The sequence below is a fragment of the Dermochelys coriacea genome, chromosome 3 (assembly GCF_009764565.3).
Source record: "Dermochelys coriacea isolate rDerCor1 chromosome 3, rDerCor1.pri.v4, whole genome shotgun sequence".
Classification (NCBI taxonomy): Eukaryota; Metazoa; Chordata; order Testudines; family Dermochelyidae; genus Dermochelys; species Dermochelys coriacea.
The window spans coordinates 30,468,882-30,487,159 of NC_050070.1; the positions used below are offsets into that span (position 1 = coordinate 30,468,882).

Sequence of the window (18,278 nt, forward strand, 5' to 3'; positions counted from 1 at the left end):
CACAGCTCTTGTCATCCAGCACTGAAATGAAGCCACCTTTGCCGTGAACGGCATCCATTGTTTAATTGTGAGCAGCAACGCTATACAACAGTTTGGCACAGAACGAGAATACCTTTGGATACATATTTCTCAGGTACCTGTAGCTAAACATTCTACTCCGGTTGAAATTCAGTTGGGCAGAATGTGATTATCCAAACTAGAATCTGGTGATACCAGAATTAAACACACATCCTCTTACAAAAAGAACCTTTGAATCTTGTGACAATAAATGGTCAGGCCTTCAATTTTATACCGTATTTGAAAACCAGCACCTGCAACAGTGTAATACCACAACATAACTCTGAGGAAATGTCACTTACTGAATTGCTAACACCACTTTCTGCAGAAGCCAGGTTCTCAACTGTCCTAGCTTCCCCTCAGTAGCTTCACCAAATTCAAATACCAAACCATCAGTGTTAAAAATATACCCCTCTAAAGAATGAAAGGGTGGAGGAAGGGGGGGAAAGGAGGAGGTAGAGATCTTCATGTATTAATACACAATTTAATACATTTGTGAGGCACTGATGCATGAACAGGTGTAGTGATCTATAGATCTGCATCTTATCTCAGCTTTCAGAGTAGCAGCCGTGTTAGTCTGTATTCGCAAAAAGAAAAGGAGTACTTGTGGCACCTTAGAGACTAACAAATTTATTTGAGCATAAGCTTTCGTGAGCTACAGCTCACTTCATCGGATGCATCCGATGAAGTGAGCTGTAGCTCACGAAAGCTTCTGCTCAAATAAATTTGTTAGTCTCTAAGGTGCCACAAGTACTCCTTTTCTTTTTGCATCTTATCTCAGTCCTCCATCGCAGCTTCATAGGAACAGATAGCAGTTATTCCATTCCAATCTCTCCTCTCTCCCCGTTCCACACCTTCTGGGAAATGATTTTACACCAGGCACAAAAAAAGGGGATTTGGTATTTTATATCACATTTTCCCCATGCCCAAGAAGAGATTCCTGAGGGAGCCTTTCCTTTGTGAACAACTTGAGACGTTTTGACATAGCACATACCCATACTCAAGGTGATCTCCAGCCTTATTACCTCACAGTACATTCTGCAGCCCTTTTTCCAATTAAACTTCTTTTCCCCAGAGGAGAGAATGACACAGTTATCAGCAATCTCAGACTTCACCAAGGCTTGTAGTCCTCAAAATGTCAGTCTTGTATTGGAAAAAGGTCTCTACAAACCTATATGGAGTTTATTCTGCCCATCGGATCATTCAACTAGCTGACTATTCTTAACCTTTTAGATATGAATAAAGGGCACCTTGCATGATGGAATGAGGCCATACAGACTATTACACTGTCAGGGAAAAGCTGAGAGAGTGCAATACATACATACAGATTTCCCCCCAACTTACGCAATCATTCCGTTCCGGAAAGCCTTGCGTAATTCAAAAATTGTGTAAGTTGGAAACGTATACCCGTACGTTATATAAACATTTCCACAACTCAAAAATTCTGGCTTATGGAACTTTTCCCATAAGTGCGAATTTGCGTAAGTTGGGTCTTGCATAACCCGGGGAGCATCTGTATAAGCATTTCTTTTCCTCTTCAGCTTTATAAGAAAAGTTGCCCCCACTCAAAGGCTAGTTCCATGCGTACATTGCAAGAGGCATTATCTAAAACAAACTTTGCTCAGGCATAATCAAACAAGAGAGAAAAATGGACTGGTTCAAAGAATCTCCATCCTTCTGGCTTCCGCTAGACCAGATGTGGGCAAACTATGGCCCAGGGGACCCTCCTGGCCTGGGAAGCTAGGCCCCGGCCCATCCCTTGCTGTTCCCACTCCAGGCAGTGCAGTAAGGTGGCAGGGAGTGTGGGGGGGATTGGATAGAGGGCAGGGGAGTTCAGGGGATGGTCAGGGGCCTGGATAGGGGTCAGGACGGTCAGAGGGCAGGGAACAGGGGGGGCTGAATGGGGGCAGGAGTCCCAGGCGAGCAGTCAGGAATGAGAGGAGGGGTTGGATGGGGCAGCAGGGGGCAGTCAGGGGCGGGTGGTCTGGGAGCAGTCAGGGGCCAGGGGGGTTGGATGGGGTGGGAGCCCTGGGAGGGCCATCAGGGGCAAGAAGTGGGGGAGTTGGATGGGGTCAGGGGCCGGACCACGCCTGGCTGTTTAGGGAGGCACAGCCTCCCCCAAATGGCCCTTCATACAATTTTGGAAACCCAATGTGGCCCTCCGGCCAAAACGTTTGCCCGCCCCTCCGCTAGAGCCTTGAATAGGCTACTTTACTTGCAGACTGAACCACAGAGACACTAACAATTTGAGATTTAATGGCTTAACTTTATATTTGTGTAAAAGGCATTGCATTGCTTAGAAAAAATTCTGATCATCTATACTAATTAGCCACAGCTTTCAGAGTTGCTCTGATACCCTGGTGGTGGGACTTCACATCAGCTGCCGAGAGAACAATCAGACAGGCTGTTAAGGTTAGGTGAGACTAGACCGGTCTGTTAACCTTTTCATTAAAATGCCAGCCTAATGAGCCTAAAATAATACAGCTAAAGGATAAAATTCCAAAAGCACTTAAGACTCAGATCCTCAAAGGTACTTAGGACCCAGATTTTTAAAGGTATTTAGGTGCTGCTGTGCTCAGTGATGCAGTGCCTAATTTATTTAGGGGCCTAAATCTCATTTCAAAAGGGATTTAGCTACTTAGGAGTCTGGATCTCACTGACTGTTGATGGAATTTACATGCCTAAGTGGCTAAATCCCTTTTGAAAATAAAATTTAGGTTTCTAAATCAGTTAGGCATTGCAATGCTGTGTGCAACACCTAAACACCTTTAAAAGGTGGGTCCTAAATACTATTGAGGATCTGGACTTAAGTGATTTAGGAGCCTTTGTCCCACTGGCTTTCAATAGGACTCAGGTGCTTTTGGAAATTTTATCCCAAATTGATAGGTATCTGTGGTGAACTTCTGGATCCTATGACAGCTTTTCATTGACCTCAGTAGGGCCAAGATTTCACCCCTGGTTTAGAATGTCATCTAGAACAATGACAGTGAAGCACATTTTGGGGAACCAGTCTAGTATAGGCACTGCTTTCCCTCATTCCTCAGTATGTGGCAGGATAGCAGCTCATCCCTTTGAAAGCCTCCTTAGAGACCACCGCCAAGATTTTCAAAAGTGAGTAAAGACCAATTTTTTAGTGCCGAACTTGAGACCTGAAGGGTACTTGATTTTCAGAGGGCTTGGGCGCAGAACTTCCAGAACTTCAGGCGCCTTTCAGGTGTCTCCATGTAGTGTTTTAAAGAACTAATGCCTGCATTTCCTCATCGCACGATTTTTTTTTTTTTTTTTTTTTTTTTAAAACAGAGCAAAGATATGGAGAACTCTAGCAAGGTCACGTAATTCCAATTTGCTCAGAAAATAGTATTGACCTAGTTTGTCCTGAATGTAATAAAAATGATAAAAAAAACACGCAAAACCTATTCCTTTCTTTAATTTAATGTTTCATCAACCGTCAGCACTGCAGAGTTACGGTTGAATGAGAGAATGGTCTCATATTACATATTTTATCATTTGCCAAATAATTTAGTAGCTCTCAGGGTTTTCTACAGGTCACGGTATCCAAAAACCTGGAATTTTACACAACCATACTTAGGTGCACTGCAATAATACCGTATAATAGAGTCTACATCTGAGCTGATGAATTGTCACACTAATTATTAATAATGGGATGAGTAGACTAGGTAGCACAAGACTGGGAAGTTCTGGGATTTTGAACTCCTCATAATACGTTGTACTATAGTAGCTAATGCATACAAATCAGGAAACTAGTGAAAGGGGACACACAGAACCTACAGAGGTGATGAGTGGAGGGAGCTAAAAAAGCATCAGGATGATGCAAAAAGGGGAGAAAATGATGTTGGGGAAGGAGAGGGAAGGTACTTCAGGGAGAGCTAGAGGAGAACAGAGAGCATGCTCAGGGAGCCAGTAAAATCTGGGAATGGGACAAAATCCCAGTTTGAATGTAGCTGGGCAGAATCCCAGCAAGCTGCAGCAATCGTGCAAAACTTGCAAAGCTGGTGGGGAAATAGAATTTTCATCCTGTGGGCTAGGCTGACATTTTGGAATTCGTTCTGAACCAAGACGGAAAGTTGAAAGATTGAAAAATTTCACTGAATGAAAAATTCTGAAAAGTTTTGAAATGAAAAATGTTTTATTTCAAAAAGTCACCTCAAATTTTCATTTTTCCAACTGAAAAAAAATGTTGTGGAGATGAACATTTTCCATGGGAAAGATTACTAGGCAGAAATGTTTTGACTCTCTCTATGAAGGTTTATCTTTGATGATCTCTAAGGTCTGATTGTCCTTTCAGAGGAGGAGAAATCTGGGAACAGAAAGGGAAGGAAATGTGCAATGGCAGAACAAAGAAAACGACAACAAGAGGAAAGAATGGATGGGGGACACACCAGTCTGACATTTGTCAGATCCTAATAAAATAATTTTGCTTACCTGATCCATACAAAATTTTGTGATATTTGACTAAACACAAACATATTTTAAAAATTATACAAAGCAGACAGGGAATTCGAAAATAGTCCTCTTCACTGGTATGATGCTGCTTAGTTACACACTATAGATTTTTAATGTGTGCAATTTGCCTGAGCTATGGCTGCTGTGAGAACTTTAACTTTGTGTCTCTCAATGTTAAGCTATAATTACATGCAAAAATGTCATTAATGCAACAGTGTTTTACAATTCAAATGCTGCGGCATTCTAGGCATGAGAACTTGACCATGAAATAGACTAGAAACAGATTATAAAACAAGTATGAAATTGTTTAGTTATGTTTTTTCACTTGACTTGGACAATTATTGCAGAGTGAAAATTACTGATAAACCCAATCTAAGGTGTAATTTGTAACATCGGTGAGGATATTTTGTCTGTTAAATGATTTTAAAAAGAGAAAAATGTTAATTAAAAACCCTAGTTCTTTCCTCTCTTACAATCTTCATTTATTAAAACTGGAAGAATCGAAAACATCATTTTGTTTGTTACTATTCATGTGGTTTACTTTAAGCATTTCTTCCAGCGTGACCAAGGAAAAAGCAGACAGATCAGTTTTAGTTTTTTCTTTCAGGGTGACAGGGGAATGTTTGTTTTTCTAAGAGATTCAAATTGAATTTCTTAAAAAAAAAATAAAATCATGGAAACATTTCTCAGGTTAAGGTTTGGTAAAAGGTCAAGTTACGCCAAATTTCATCCAGCATATCTGATTGGGTATTGTAAGTGGCCCTCTTTCCCAATTTATTTATTTATTTTTTTTAAACAGCAAAGGTGCATACTAACACCCAATTGCTGCTATCTTGGATCCTGATTCCACAGACTTTGTCTATTCGGCTAAACACTTATGCACGTGTTTAACTTCAGGCACACACTGAAGTCACATTGCCTTAAACAGATGCATAAGCACTTTGCTGTACTTCAGCATGTGCTTTATAATAATGGGTCTAGGAAAGCTTTGCATATTATGTCATTGATGCCAGACATTGTTTCAGTGGCACATACCTCACTGAAATGTACTTCTGACTGCACAGATCCTTTGTATACTGGAAAGGAACTTTGGTCCATTTTTCTTTCAATAAAAAAGGCTGCATTAGTTAGCCGCAGGTTTGTTGGGGGACCGCGCACAGGTAATAGGACATAGAGCCTCACACCATTATGTTAATAAGCAATACTAGTAATACTGAGCACTGATACAGTGCTTCTTAGGTAGAGAGAGAAGAAGCAGGAACTCACACAGCGAGTCAATGGCAGAAGCCAGAGATAGAACCCATGTTTCCTGACTTCCAGTACCTGATGCTTTATCTACCAGCCAACTCTAAATCCAGCCTAGGCCAGTGGTGACTTGGAGCTATCAGATCTTCAGTGGACTGTGTGAAATCGCCGCGTCATAGTCTCAGTCCGGTTTCCTTTGGGGAAGGGATCCCAAGGACCATCAACATAGTGTGCACTAATACTCTTGTTTGCTGGCTAATCTCAGCAGAGACGCCAACCATGGAAGGACAGCGGAGAATAGGACGCCTCCCCTCCCCTAGATGAGAGGAAGTAAGGGAAGGGCAGGAAAGCTTTCAGTATTCTTGTCCTGACTATATTCATCACATGCACAACTATGGAATAGAAACTTGTACCACTGGTTAAAATAAGACAGTTATTGACCAGAAAAGTAGTCTTTTATTTCAATTAATATTTCTTGGCATTAGGCAGATATTAAATAACACTGGATTGCACAAGACTATTAACATATTGACAGCAAAAGAATGGAGAGCATAGCAAAGTTCAGAACAGCAGCGTGAGTCACATCACCTCATGTCACTCAAAAGCCAGTTAATGCTGCAACAACCACTAAGTGGGACTCCACTGAGAAATACAAAATGAGGATTATTCCTTATATTCTTTTGTTAATACAGTAAATGCTGGAACGATCAACTTTAAAAATGAATATATATTTGCATTCAGTAATGAAACAGAAAGAAATAGCCACAAATTGCTAGTCATGCATTTTCTTTAACAGCAATTTGCTAATGCATAAATATCTCAAAAACAATCTTCAAGATTTGAATAAATCACAGACAAGAAGAAATTAAGCTTGAATTCTACTTTATGCATTAAATACCTGACCTACATATTAAATTTTACTTCACCATATATATATAATTTATATATATATATATTAAAAGAAAGTAGACAATTAGATAAGTGCAAGCAATTTTCCTCAAAAGCACAGACAATTTGGAACCATGCCCAGAAAAGCTTTTTTCTTCTTCTTTCTACTCCATTCAGTTCATATTTTGCTTCAAAAAAAATGATGACCTACCATCTGCTATGTTGGATAAAAATTCTATCTAGTATCTTCTTGGGGCTACTAGAGTGTCATCGTTCTTACTGACTAAAAGATGGGATATCTCACCAGAAATTTGAACTCTTTGTATCAGCATGTAAACATACCTTTCAATTACATTAACCGTGTAGAGTGAGTGGTAACATTGGAGGGGATGAAGGGGGAGAAAAACAGAACTGCAAAAGGAATGTTGCACTCGTGTTAGTGAGAGGAGCGAAGCAGTCCTCACTCTGATACATGCACGCACGCGTGTGTGCACACACAAAATCTGGCAATGGAATCTTATCCACTAGCAAGTTGAGGAATGATTGAGAAGGCATCCATTTGCGAGCAAAGCTTGAATGACAAGCCAGCAGTTTCTTTGCAAACTGTCCAGAGTTTAATTAGAACTGACTTGCACTGCTTGGATCACATTGTAACAATCGCACAATAGAGGGATCACTCTTGGCACCTTTAATAAACTCTTCGAGGGACAGTTTACCTTGAAGGGAGAAAACAAAAACGAGTCACTTGCATTGCAAGATCAAACAGAGCTTGAAAATAAAACCTTCACAGAAAGCTTAAACACATCTTACAACAAGTGGATTTAGGGTGAAATTGGCTGCAGTGCAGGGGAACCACGCACTCCCTTCCTCCTCAAACCTGGATGCAGTATTTTTTTCAAGTAAACAAATCTAATATTTTACTTTACATTTGACATTAAACAGGGACATTATCAAGTTAAAACAATTGTACTAATAATGCCACCTTAGAGCAACAATTTAAGCAGAGAACTGGCTTAATACAAAACTGGAGTACAAACATTCATTAATGATGCACAGAAACGAGTCTAGAAATGGTGCTTCAATCAATGGTGCTTTAAACCACACTGAACCCAGGATATTTGCACCATATGCACTGATAGGTGATCATGTAACAGTGTCACAACGCTGGGCAACGTAATGTAGTTTCTTCTCCATGTGTGAATTATTACTATGGTCAGTTGTACTGTGGTTAAAGAAACAGGCCTTGAGGGATGCTGAAGTGACGCCCTGTTTGGTGAGCTGGGCAAAACCTTTGCAATCAGACCTCTATGAATTAGTTTTTCAGGCTTTGTTACAAACATGAAACTTGGGCTAACTTCATCAATTTGGGTTGATTTATGGGGTTAAGGTTGAAAGCCATAGACAAATATGTGGCTATGAATGGCTTCTAAAACCTGAAACTCACAATGGTGTGAATGTCCATTAATCAAAACGACCAAAGTTTGCACCGCTTGTAATTATCTGTTAGCCACCATTGCTGAGAAGTCTAGAACTGTTCTCTTATAACAGTTTCATTCTGGGACCACACCTATAAGCCCTGTGATAGTGGAACTTCCACTGAGCTCAGTGCAAGTGCTGCCTACAGAGGCTTTCAGGATCGCCTTCATTAACTGTAATTTGAACAACAGTATTGAAATATAATTATATTTTTCTGATCAATACTTTGCATCTGATGCATGTGCAATGGTATTCTCTTGTATAGTATGTTACACACCCACTGATGGAGAGAAATAAGCAACAAAACATTTATGAGAAATGAAATGGATCTTTATAGGATAATTTCACTGGGCTTGATGATTCCCCCCTTGAGTCAATGTAACCTCCCCAGCAGACAGGCTATGAGAGGGTGACTGAAGTGTGCTGAATTCCTGCAATGCCTTCTGGCTTTTATAATCTCAAGGTTTGTTACAAGCTGGCAAAGTTTACAACAGTCCTGAATTCAATGAACCTACTTGCATGTCTAAAGTTGTAGATCTGGAATAGTTATTAGTAGATGCTAATGACCCAAATACTCTATAAAAGAAGTTTCTTATATGTGCAATTTGTTTAATCAGCAGGTTTTTATACTTTTTAATAAAAATATTTGCTACTGGAATTGTCTATTACACAAAATATTCTGGCAGTCATGTCATTTATATTACATCCGTATGAAATACAGTATTTCATATAATAATTATATACCACAACATTCCAAGACAATTCTTACCCAATTTAAATTGCCCCCATTATAGAAATAACCACCACATAATTTCCTCTTGGCAAAATAAAAACAACTCTTTGTAGAACATTTTGCATAATCTTATATGATCACTTATACCGAAGCCCCAATCACGCTGCACATGCATTAGGAAGTAGAATTTTAGCTTAGATCCTCAGCTGAGATTTCAAACACATGTACAATGAACATACTCAAACAAACATTCCACTGTGAGAACCACCTCATTACGTTTCAGTTCCACCCCTTAGGTTACAGGTCTCTAACATTTAGCACTACTTTTGGCTCATACTGCTTTTTTTGTTTTGTTTTTAATTGCTCCTTGCATGTGTTTAGTTACGTACTCCAGCATACGGTATTAATTTACACATTTTCTTCCTACAACACTCATTCCCAGAGAATTAGAGTGTCTCAATGAATTATAGATGCATCTGTTCTTACACTCTATTTTTACTCTGGGGTTGTTGTTTTTTTAGACTAACATACCTTTTATTGTTCCAAATGGAAGCTTCCTACCACAGATTCAGATTTGCACTTGACTTTTGCTCGTTATCCCTTTTGGCTACAAGTGTAAGGCCCTGGGAGGGAGCAGATGTGTAACTTTTGTTTTTATTAAAAATATTCGAAAAAATGCATACAGAGATGGTCTCAGCTTATTGTGGGGACAAGGGCTGGATTCAGTGGTCAAGCACCAGTATTAGCTCACCTGACGTATGTCATGTGCCAGGAGAGCAGAGATATGCAAGGACCCCAAGCAAGACAAGGCACTTATATTCTGGGCGAGCTGGCATTTCTGAGAAGAATTTTTGCTAGTCTGAAAGTTTTCACAAAACTCTGCACAAGTTGATTGTTTGAATGTTTGTGTGCAACACTCCAGAACAAAGCACACTACAAAGCAAAATCTGGTAGCATTGCCCCACTGCACAACAGACAATGAGAAGCCATTCAAGTCCTAACAATGAAGCACACAAACAAGGTGCTATTCTCCTCTCTCTTGTTTGGAAATGCAGGAGGGACAGCTAGAGGGGTTGAAATGTAAACACCTCTCAGTATGTACACTGTATTACTTAGCAATACATTACGTACAGGAGTAACATTTTGCTAGTTATGGAATTGCTTTAATGAAGCTATCTATATATGCCAGGTTTTGCCACATTGCCGTATCACATATCTCTGCATGCCACATGTGCCACAGAAGGACTACTTTACATGTTTTAGTTTTGTATCCCTCCACACGTAGAGCCAAAGAGTGAAATCCTGGCCCCATTGAAGTCAATGGCAAAACTCCTGTGGACTTCAGCAAAGCCAGGATTTTACCTCAGGGCTCTAGCTACTGTCAGTTTAATAGAACACGACTCAGAGGGAGCCATAAAAATCTCTAAGACAGAACAGCTTTTCTGTATCAAAGGGTCATAACTTTAAAAGTCAGATATCTCAGGCCTTTTCAGGGCTAGAAGCAACTGCTGGGTGGGTCCCACAGAGAAACTGAACACCTCTCCTTTTCCAATAGGCAAAAGCTCCTGTTTCTACCCCTGTTGCACACTGAAATATCAGATTTTAAACTCTTGAAGGTTATGTCTGCACAGCAAAAGCCGCAAGTGAGTGAGCCTACACGAGCTAACATGAGTCCAGCTCGCACAAGTAACAAGAGCAATGAAAACAGTGCAGTGTGGGCTTCAGCCTGGGTAGCACAAGCCTGATGGCACAGGCCCTGTAGGTACTTTGCTTGCCAGCTTGCTCCGAAGACAGCACCGTGCTGTCTTCACTGCTATTGTTAGCCATCCTAGCTTGGGCAGGCTAGCCTGTGTTCCACCTTTGCTATGCAGACATGCCCTAAGAGCTGTCGCAGACCCAAGACTGAAGGCTGCCCATCTTGGGCCTCTAATCAAGGTACTTTACAGGGAAAATTTAACAACTGATGGGACAAGGTGGAACCATTTCTTTGGCAGGGTGATGGGGGAAAACAATTTATTCTATTCCCACGTTTTAGTTTGAGGAGTTAGTGGGTAGAGGGAGTGGCTAAAGCTGCCTGGTAAATTAATTTATCACATCGTTATACCAACTTCAATATTGCTATTGCCTCCACTGGTATTGCTATACATTGTAATGAAGCGATCTCTTGATGTAACGAAAACAAACCTGCAGCCTAAAACAACTTTGGGGAGCATGTCAGGACCACAGAGGCAAAGGCTGCAAGTTTGATAACTCTCTGCGTTAGACACATCATCCCAACAGCATCCCCCACAGCTCCCTACTCTCACAGCCCACTGTTGTATTCCTGGGCCATCAAAGCTTTTCTATGAAAACCATAGATCTAAGTGCTGAGTTTGGATAACGCGGCATTAGAGAGTGCAGTTCAGGGCCAGATTTTCAGAGGCACAATTTTGCAAGCACAAACCTCTGCCTTTCAAAAAAATCTGGCCCTACATGATCACTTCTACAGCAGAATGGAGGTAGAAAAAGCTAAAGATGCATAAAGCAGGAATATAAAACTGCAGGGCTGAGAAAAGAATGGAGGTACAAATTTCAGGCCAAATCTTGCTGTCCTCATGCATGTGAGAAGCTTCACAGGAGGGAATTGTAAGGAGAGCCAGACTTTGTCCCTAGTTTGTACCTTCCCAGAGAGAGTACGAGTTGAAGGCACTGAAGCTATAGAAGTCTCATAGGAGCCTTTTCACACAAAAAAAAAGATAACGATGAGGTGGAACAGATTGCCAGAGACAGCAACAGGAGATGAAACTGAATAGTAACAAAGAAAAAAAAAGTGGGGGGGAAGAGAGATGTAAGGTAGCTAGCAGCTTTGCCTCCCCTCTAAGTACGCAGATACACCTATTCAGGCTGCTACTCTCCCAACAATTACACTGGGCCATAGTCTGAGATGCCTGGGTCACTGAATACAATTTTAAGCATAGCTCTGATTTGGTTCTACTGGCAAGGACTACTTAGATGGGTGACATAAGATCGCTCTATGCAACTAAGATGTTTGCAGAAGCAGTTACTCAGATACTGCCCTGTAAAACAGTGCATGAGACTGATTTGGGCACAGGCCCTCATAGGAGCAAGGTGATTTTTGCAAAGGAAAAGATGAGGGTGTTCCGGTCATGGAGTTGGCACAGGGAACAAGCTGGACAGGCGTAGACATAGGAGAGGTGAGCAGGCAGCGTTCGGAGGTGCAGCAAGAGAGAAGAGGGTCCTCAATCTTCTCTCCCCCTCTCGTCAGTCAAGAACCCCCTTCTCTCCCCCACACTACCTGCCATCCTCTCCTCTTGCAGTATACAAGCTGGAACACGACAGTACAAACTGGGTGGAAGCAAACTACTGGCCCCCGGCAACCCCTTATTCTTCTCTACTAGTCCCCACCTCATTCATTGTATTTGCCACCTTGTATTTGTGTTCTCTCTCTGGCTTCATACTTCTCCTCCCGTTTCTATTCCTTGTTCTATTTTCTTCTGCTCATTTTCTCCCTTACTCATTCTACAATCTAGCTCCTCCCTGCCTCTGTTACCATTTTGCCATCACTCGGCCCCACTCACAGTCTGTCTTTTCTTTTGCCCTCCAGAGCAAGGCTCCCCTTTGCCTTTCCTGTGCCATACCACAATTTGTTACCCACCGACGGTGCAAAGGCAATGTGGAGAAGGCAAGGTTGCCCTCACAGTGTTCTACAGACCGATAGCCATGCAGCTGAGCTGCCTGGAGTCTAACAGGGTGCCTAATTCCATGGGTGGAGGGCAGATACGGTTTGAGAAAAGATTTCCCACGCAGGTGTGTACGGAGGAAGAGATCAGAGGGCAGGGCAGTGTAGTAACATACAGCAGACCAAGCCTGGGGACGGGCCTTACTTCAGATGCACACACACTTAGCCTACTGCCAATTTCACTAGCTTGGTTTGTCAGCAGATAGACTGTCTGAAAGGGTGAGTGTCGCAAATAAAGGGCCACACTTTTTTGCAAAAAAGATCAGTACAAGTCAGGAAAATAGGGACCTTGCTGGTTTCTACAAACACAAAGGCTCATTCGCCTTTATGTTATTCAGACAGATGTTACTGTGACTGACACCACTGTGAGATGACAGACAGAACTGAAGCCTCCCTGGAAGCAATTTTTTCTTTTAATTAAAAGCTAAGTGTTATCAGTATGGTATCAGACAATGCATGTTTATTTTTAAGAACTAATTAAGGACTTCTGGTGGAAATCATACCATCATTGTTTGTGTCCATCTGTCTGAAGATTTTGTCTGTTCGTTTTTCCGGAGTGGACTCGTCTTCTGGCATTTTCATTACAGATGACACCATTTTGTAGATTGCCTAAATACATATAAAAAAATAATGAAAAGCTATAAAGCATCAGGACTGAGGAAAGGAACTTAAGCCTTCAGCAATAAACAAAGGCAGATGACCTTGGCAGACAGCTGAAAACCCCTATAAACCAAAACAAATAAAAGGAATTATAAACTTGATCTGCTTTTTCCAGCATTTATTTCTGATTTAGAAAACCAAACACAACTGCTATGTTAGTCAATCTAGTAGCCAAGTCAGTATTTAAGTTAACACACTAAAATGCAAGAGCTAAAATATATATGAAAAAAATTCCCACGTGTAATTTTCCCTATTTCCATTTGAGTCTGGGGAGTGGTCTCATTGCTTCAGGATGGCTTTTAACGCACCCGCATAGGCGCTTACCACTCTTCAGTAATTATGTGTGTGCAATGGGCTGGGAGGTAGCAACATTTCCATGCTTTGGAAAGGTGATGGACTTACTGGAGTGAAGACCTGTTATCCATTGAACTCATGAAGTACAGCATGGGCAAGGCAAATTTCACTGCCAATTTAATTTCTCTCCAGCCTGTTCTAGAGGAAGCATTTCTTGGGGGAGAAAAGAGTTGTTCACTCTCCAGCTAAATTCTGTTCCTGGCAACACTGGCTGAAGCACTCAGAGAGAGGTCAGCTATGATGGTGTCTTTTGTGGCTTGAATACCTGTCCAGTAGGAACCAGTCTGAGAGCACCAAATAATGTCAGAGGCTGAACATCAGTGGTCTGCGTTTTCTGTCACTACCAATCACAACTGGGATTTGAATTGGCTCTTTCTGACATTACCAATCCTCAGAGGCTTCTTACACAGCTGGGGGGGTGAAAGGAGCTATACAGCACCTTCCCCTGTACTGCAGTGAGGTAAAAGGAGTTTAAGGCCTTTCACTTTAAAAGCAGAGGAGGGCTCAGACCACAGAATTTCAACTTCAGAGTATATGGCATTCATATCTGGAATTATGGTTCAATCCATTATAACCCCTGGGGCCGTTTCCAAAATTTGGATCTAGAACTGGTACCAATTTTGAACACCTCAAACGGGGGGTGGGGGGGTTTGGAGGCAATAGGAGGCAGACAAGGTGACTGGGGTTTTGATTCAGGCCCCTTTCTCCTGAGAGCCTCTGCACATTTGTAGTTTGTGGGTAGAATTATTTTCTGCAGTGCCATTTGGAATGACAGTGCGAAGCACTGCTCCAGGACCGTGCTCCAGGACCTATGCACTGGCTGCAACTCCTTTGAAGTACCAGCAGCTAGCGGAATGGCTGTTAGGGTATGCCTCTACCTAGACCTGAAGTCTCTTGTTCAGAGGGCAAGTGGTTCCAGCAATATTAACTGAAATGGTAATTTTTTCAAAAGGTAAGTTTTACAAAAGAACGAGACCACTCCTCACCTGCACGATTTCAAGCATTTCGCCACGACTGATATATCCATTGCCATCAAGATCATACATGCTAAATGCCCATTTCAGCTTCTGTTCGAGCTTTCCCCGAGAAGTGACGCTCAGCGCAATGATAAATTCCCTAAAGTCAATCGTCCCATCGCCGTTGGTATCAAAAGTGCGGAACACGTGCTCTGCAAACTTCGATGCATCACCATAGGGGAAAAAATTTGCATATATCTTTTTGAATTCCTCAACAGTCAAATGACCCGTAGGGCAATCTTTTAGGAAGCCTTTGTACCACTCCTGAAGCTCATGGTCTGTGAATTCGGTGTTCTCCCGGAGATCCTGGAGTACCTCAGGTCGCAGCTTACTGTTCTGCTTCCCCATTCTGTTCTCGATTAGGATCTAACAACTGTAAAACAAAAGAGCAAGCGTGTCACCTTCTGTGCTACGACTGAACTCCAAGTGATAGGCTTCGCTCATGGACTGTAAACAAGTAATGCAGTGGAAAGATAGGTATCGATATGTGGTCATCCAAGAAGTACAAACATGTCAACTGATGAAGCCACCCCAGAGAGAGTACTGCTCCACTGTAGAGAGCACGGGGCTGTTAAATATAAGCATCTGCATTCAGCGTTTAACAAGAAAGTGCTTATCTATTTTATTAACCTTCTCTGTCAAAGAAATATCTGGTTTCACTCTCTCCTCCCCTTTTTCCAAGCTCTCCCAGTTGCTGATGCTACCCTGGGGGAAGGGGGTGGGTTGGGATGGAGAAGAGAAGAAATGGGTGGTTTTGGGTGACCCTGTGCATACCTCCTTGCTCAGTCATGTTCCTCTCCCCACAGCTCTACCCCAGTTTACCCAGCGACACAGCTTGGGATGCTTGAGTCCAGCTTGCAATGTGCTTTTCCAGCCTTTAATCACATGGCCCTGCACAGCCTGACATGCTGCTATTACTGGGTTGGGCCAGGGTCCAGCACGGGAAGCAATGGGGAGAAAACTCCTGGAAAATGTCCATATTTAAAGCCTGAAAATCTTCCCCTTAGAAATCAAAGGCACAAAGGGCAGTTAGGCACTGAACGCTCACTGTAAGTCAATAGGAGCTGAGTGCCTATCTCCCCCTAGTGCCTTTGAAAATCCCTTCCTAAAGCAGTACTTTCCCCCTCTACTGATACCATCAATCAGTATCAAAGGCTCCAGCCCTGGATCTGCAGCAGAGACATGCAGCAGAGCTGGAGCCAAGTCAAGGCCCTTCGGAATGCTTTGCATTGCTTGAGCCCAACGTTCAAACAGCATAAACAGGATGGAATAACAGAGGGGGGTGGGAAGAGACAAAGGACAGAAGTTCTGCAGGGAAGTCAGGGCTGAAAGCAGGCCACACATTTAACAGGATCAACCCAGAAGACCTTTTCCTCCCTCCCCACAACAGAGTGGCAGCAGCATGAGCAGTTGGGTCACCTAAGGAGAAGGAACGGCATAAGTGATTCAGCTCTTTTAAACGCATTTTAATTCACAATGGTCCTAGGAAAGTATACAATGAAATTTTAAAAACCAAAATAAGTTCTGGGTTTGCAACCTGGCTGAAGCAATTGCACAGACCTGACATATGCATATGATGGGAGAATTACAAGGGTCTGGCTCCCTGTTGAGTCAATCAGATTGCAGCTATTATATAAGCTTATTCAACGATAGTGCGCAGTACTTCAGAATGTAACATTCCCAACCTGGGTGAAAAGGCATCTCAAAAATCTCATGGTTGAATCGGGTATTCAAGAAGGGTCTGAGTGCAACAGACATCCTCAGCCCCTTAGACAGGAGGGAGCCTTAGTGCTATGATGGCTTTGGTCACTTGTTTATTTCAGTGCTTTGTACACATTTGGAGCAAGCTGAAGGTGTTCACCCATTCCAGACAAGAGCCCCCGATGACATTAATGATCTGGATGATAGGATGGATTGCACCCTCAGCAAGTTTGTGGATGACACTAAGCTGGGGGGAGAGGTCGATACACTGGGGGGTAGGGATAGGGTCCAGAGTGACTTGGACCAGAGGTTCTCAAACTGTGGTCCGCGGATTGTTCCCTCTAAGGTGTGCACCTGGGCGGCCGCGCACAAGAGAATGAAGGGCCACCCTGGAGAAGATGCACATGTAAGGTGAGGTGGTGGCCTCGGGGGGAATAAGGGGTAGGTGGGAGGAGGCAGTGGGGCGAGAAGGGTGGGGGGGATTTGGGACATGCAGGGCTGCGGTGGTCAAAGAGGAGATTTTCTCCAGCTCCAGTGCTGCAGCTGCCAGGGAGAGACCCCCGCCCCCCTTCCCAGCCCCAGCTCAGAGGCTGCCACTGCAGGGGAGAGAGGGCACATCCATTGCATTAGAAAGGAAAGACTACTGATATTAAAATACGAGTTGTGTGCTTTTATTTGTAGAACAAAAAAAGAATTATTATTAAGTTTTTTTTACATAGCGCTTTTATTGAAAGTGCTTTACAACAGTTAGCTAATAGTAGAAACAACATTTAGAAAGATCATTAAGTGGTCTGCCGAGACCCTCAGTAATTTTCAAGTGGTCCGTGAAAAAAAGAAGTTTGAAAACCACTGACAGACAAATTGGAGGATTGGGCTAAAAGAAATCTGATGAGGTTCAACAAGGAAAGTGCAGAGTCCTGCACTTAGGACGGAAGAATCCCATGCTTTGCTACAGGCTGGGGACCGACTGGCTAAGCAGCAGTTCTGCAGAAAAGAACCTGGGGATTACAGTGGACAAGAAGCTGGATCTGAGTCAACAGTGGGCCTTTGTAGCCAAGAAGGCTATTGGGCTATATTGGGCTGCATTAGTAGGAACATTGCCAGCAGATCAAGGGAAGTGATTATTCCCTTCTATTCGGCACTGGTGATGCCACACCTGGAGTATTGTGTCCAGTTTTGGTCCCCCACTACAGAAGGGATATGGACAAATTGGACGGAGTCCAGCGGAGGGCAACGAAAATGATTGGGGCTGGGACACATGACTTATGAGGAGAGGCTGAGGGAACTGGGTTTATTTAGTCTGCAGAAAAGAAGAGTGAGGGGGAATTTGATAGCAGCTTTCAACCACCTGAAGGGGGGGTTACAAAGTGGATGGAGCCGGGGTGGTGAGTTGTATGGGCCCATGGTGCCCGGGCTCCAGCAAATTCAGGGCCCGGCTCCACCAATGTTCGGGGCCAGGTTTTTCCCTCTGGCCCCTCCTGCCGCCCCCGCGCGCCTCCCCCAAGCGTTCCTGCCTGCCCTGGGCTGTGGGCAGCTGCCCCCTGCACTCCCTCAGCCAGCTACAAGAGCGCGGCACCGGGGGCAGGCTAAGGCAGCTGCTGTGCCTGTGGAGGGAGGAGGCACATGGCAGCGCCCCCACCCCGGCAGGCAACTCCAAGGCAGGGGACTCATCCTAGCTAGACTTCCTGAGCAGTAGCCTAGGGGGGGCTTGGGTGAGTGTTGTGCCGGTGGGCCCCCCCGAGCTTGCTGCTGCTAGCGGGAAGAGGGCTGGGGGGGGAGTTGTTCTCTCTGGCTCCTCACCCCAACCCCTGCCTGCTACACCCCAAACTCCTCATTCCTGGCCCAGCCTCATGCCCCAACCCTGTGTCCCAGCCGAAAGCCCACACCCAGCACCCAACCCCCCTCCCAGAGACCACACCCACCACCCAAACCCCCTCTTGCACCC

General features: G+C 43.4%; 1 protein-coding gene across 5 annotated transcripts in view; it reads right to left on the minus strand.

The window, feature by feature from the left end:
• Positions 1-6,423: 6,423 nt before the first annotated feature.
• Positions 6,424-18,278, minus strand: part of HPCAL1 (hippocalcin like 1) — a 118,878-nt gene continuing 107,023 nt past the window's right edge. For all 5 annotated transcript variants that reach the window (XM_038393983.2, XM_038393984.2, XM_038393982.2 and 2 more), the window contains 3 exons: positions 14,603-15,005; positions 13,106-13,211; positions 6,424-7,370 (listed from right to left, as the gene is read on the minus strand). In XM_038393983.2, coding sequence (XP_038249911.1) covers positions 7,273-7,370; positions 13,106-13,211; positions 14,603-14,980 — 582 coding nt within the window. In that variant the 5' untranslated portion in view covers positions 14,981-15,005 and the 3' untranslated portion in view covers positions 6,424-7,272. The remainder of the gene's footprint in view (positions 7,371-13,105; positions 13,212-14,602; positions 15,006-18,278) is intronic.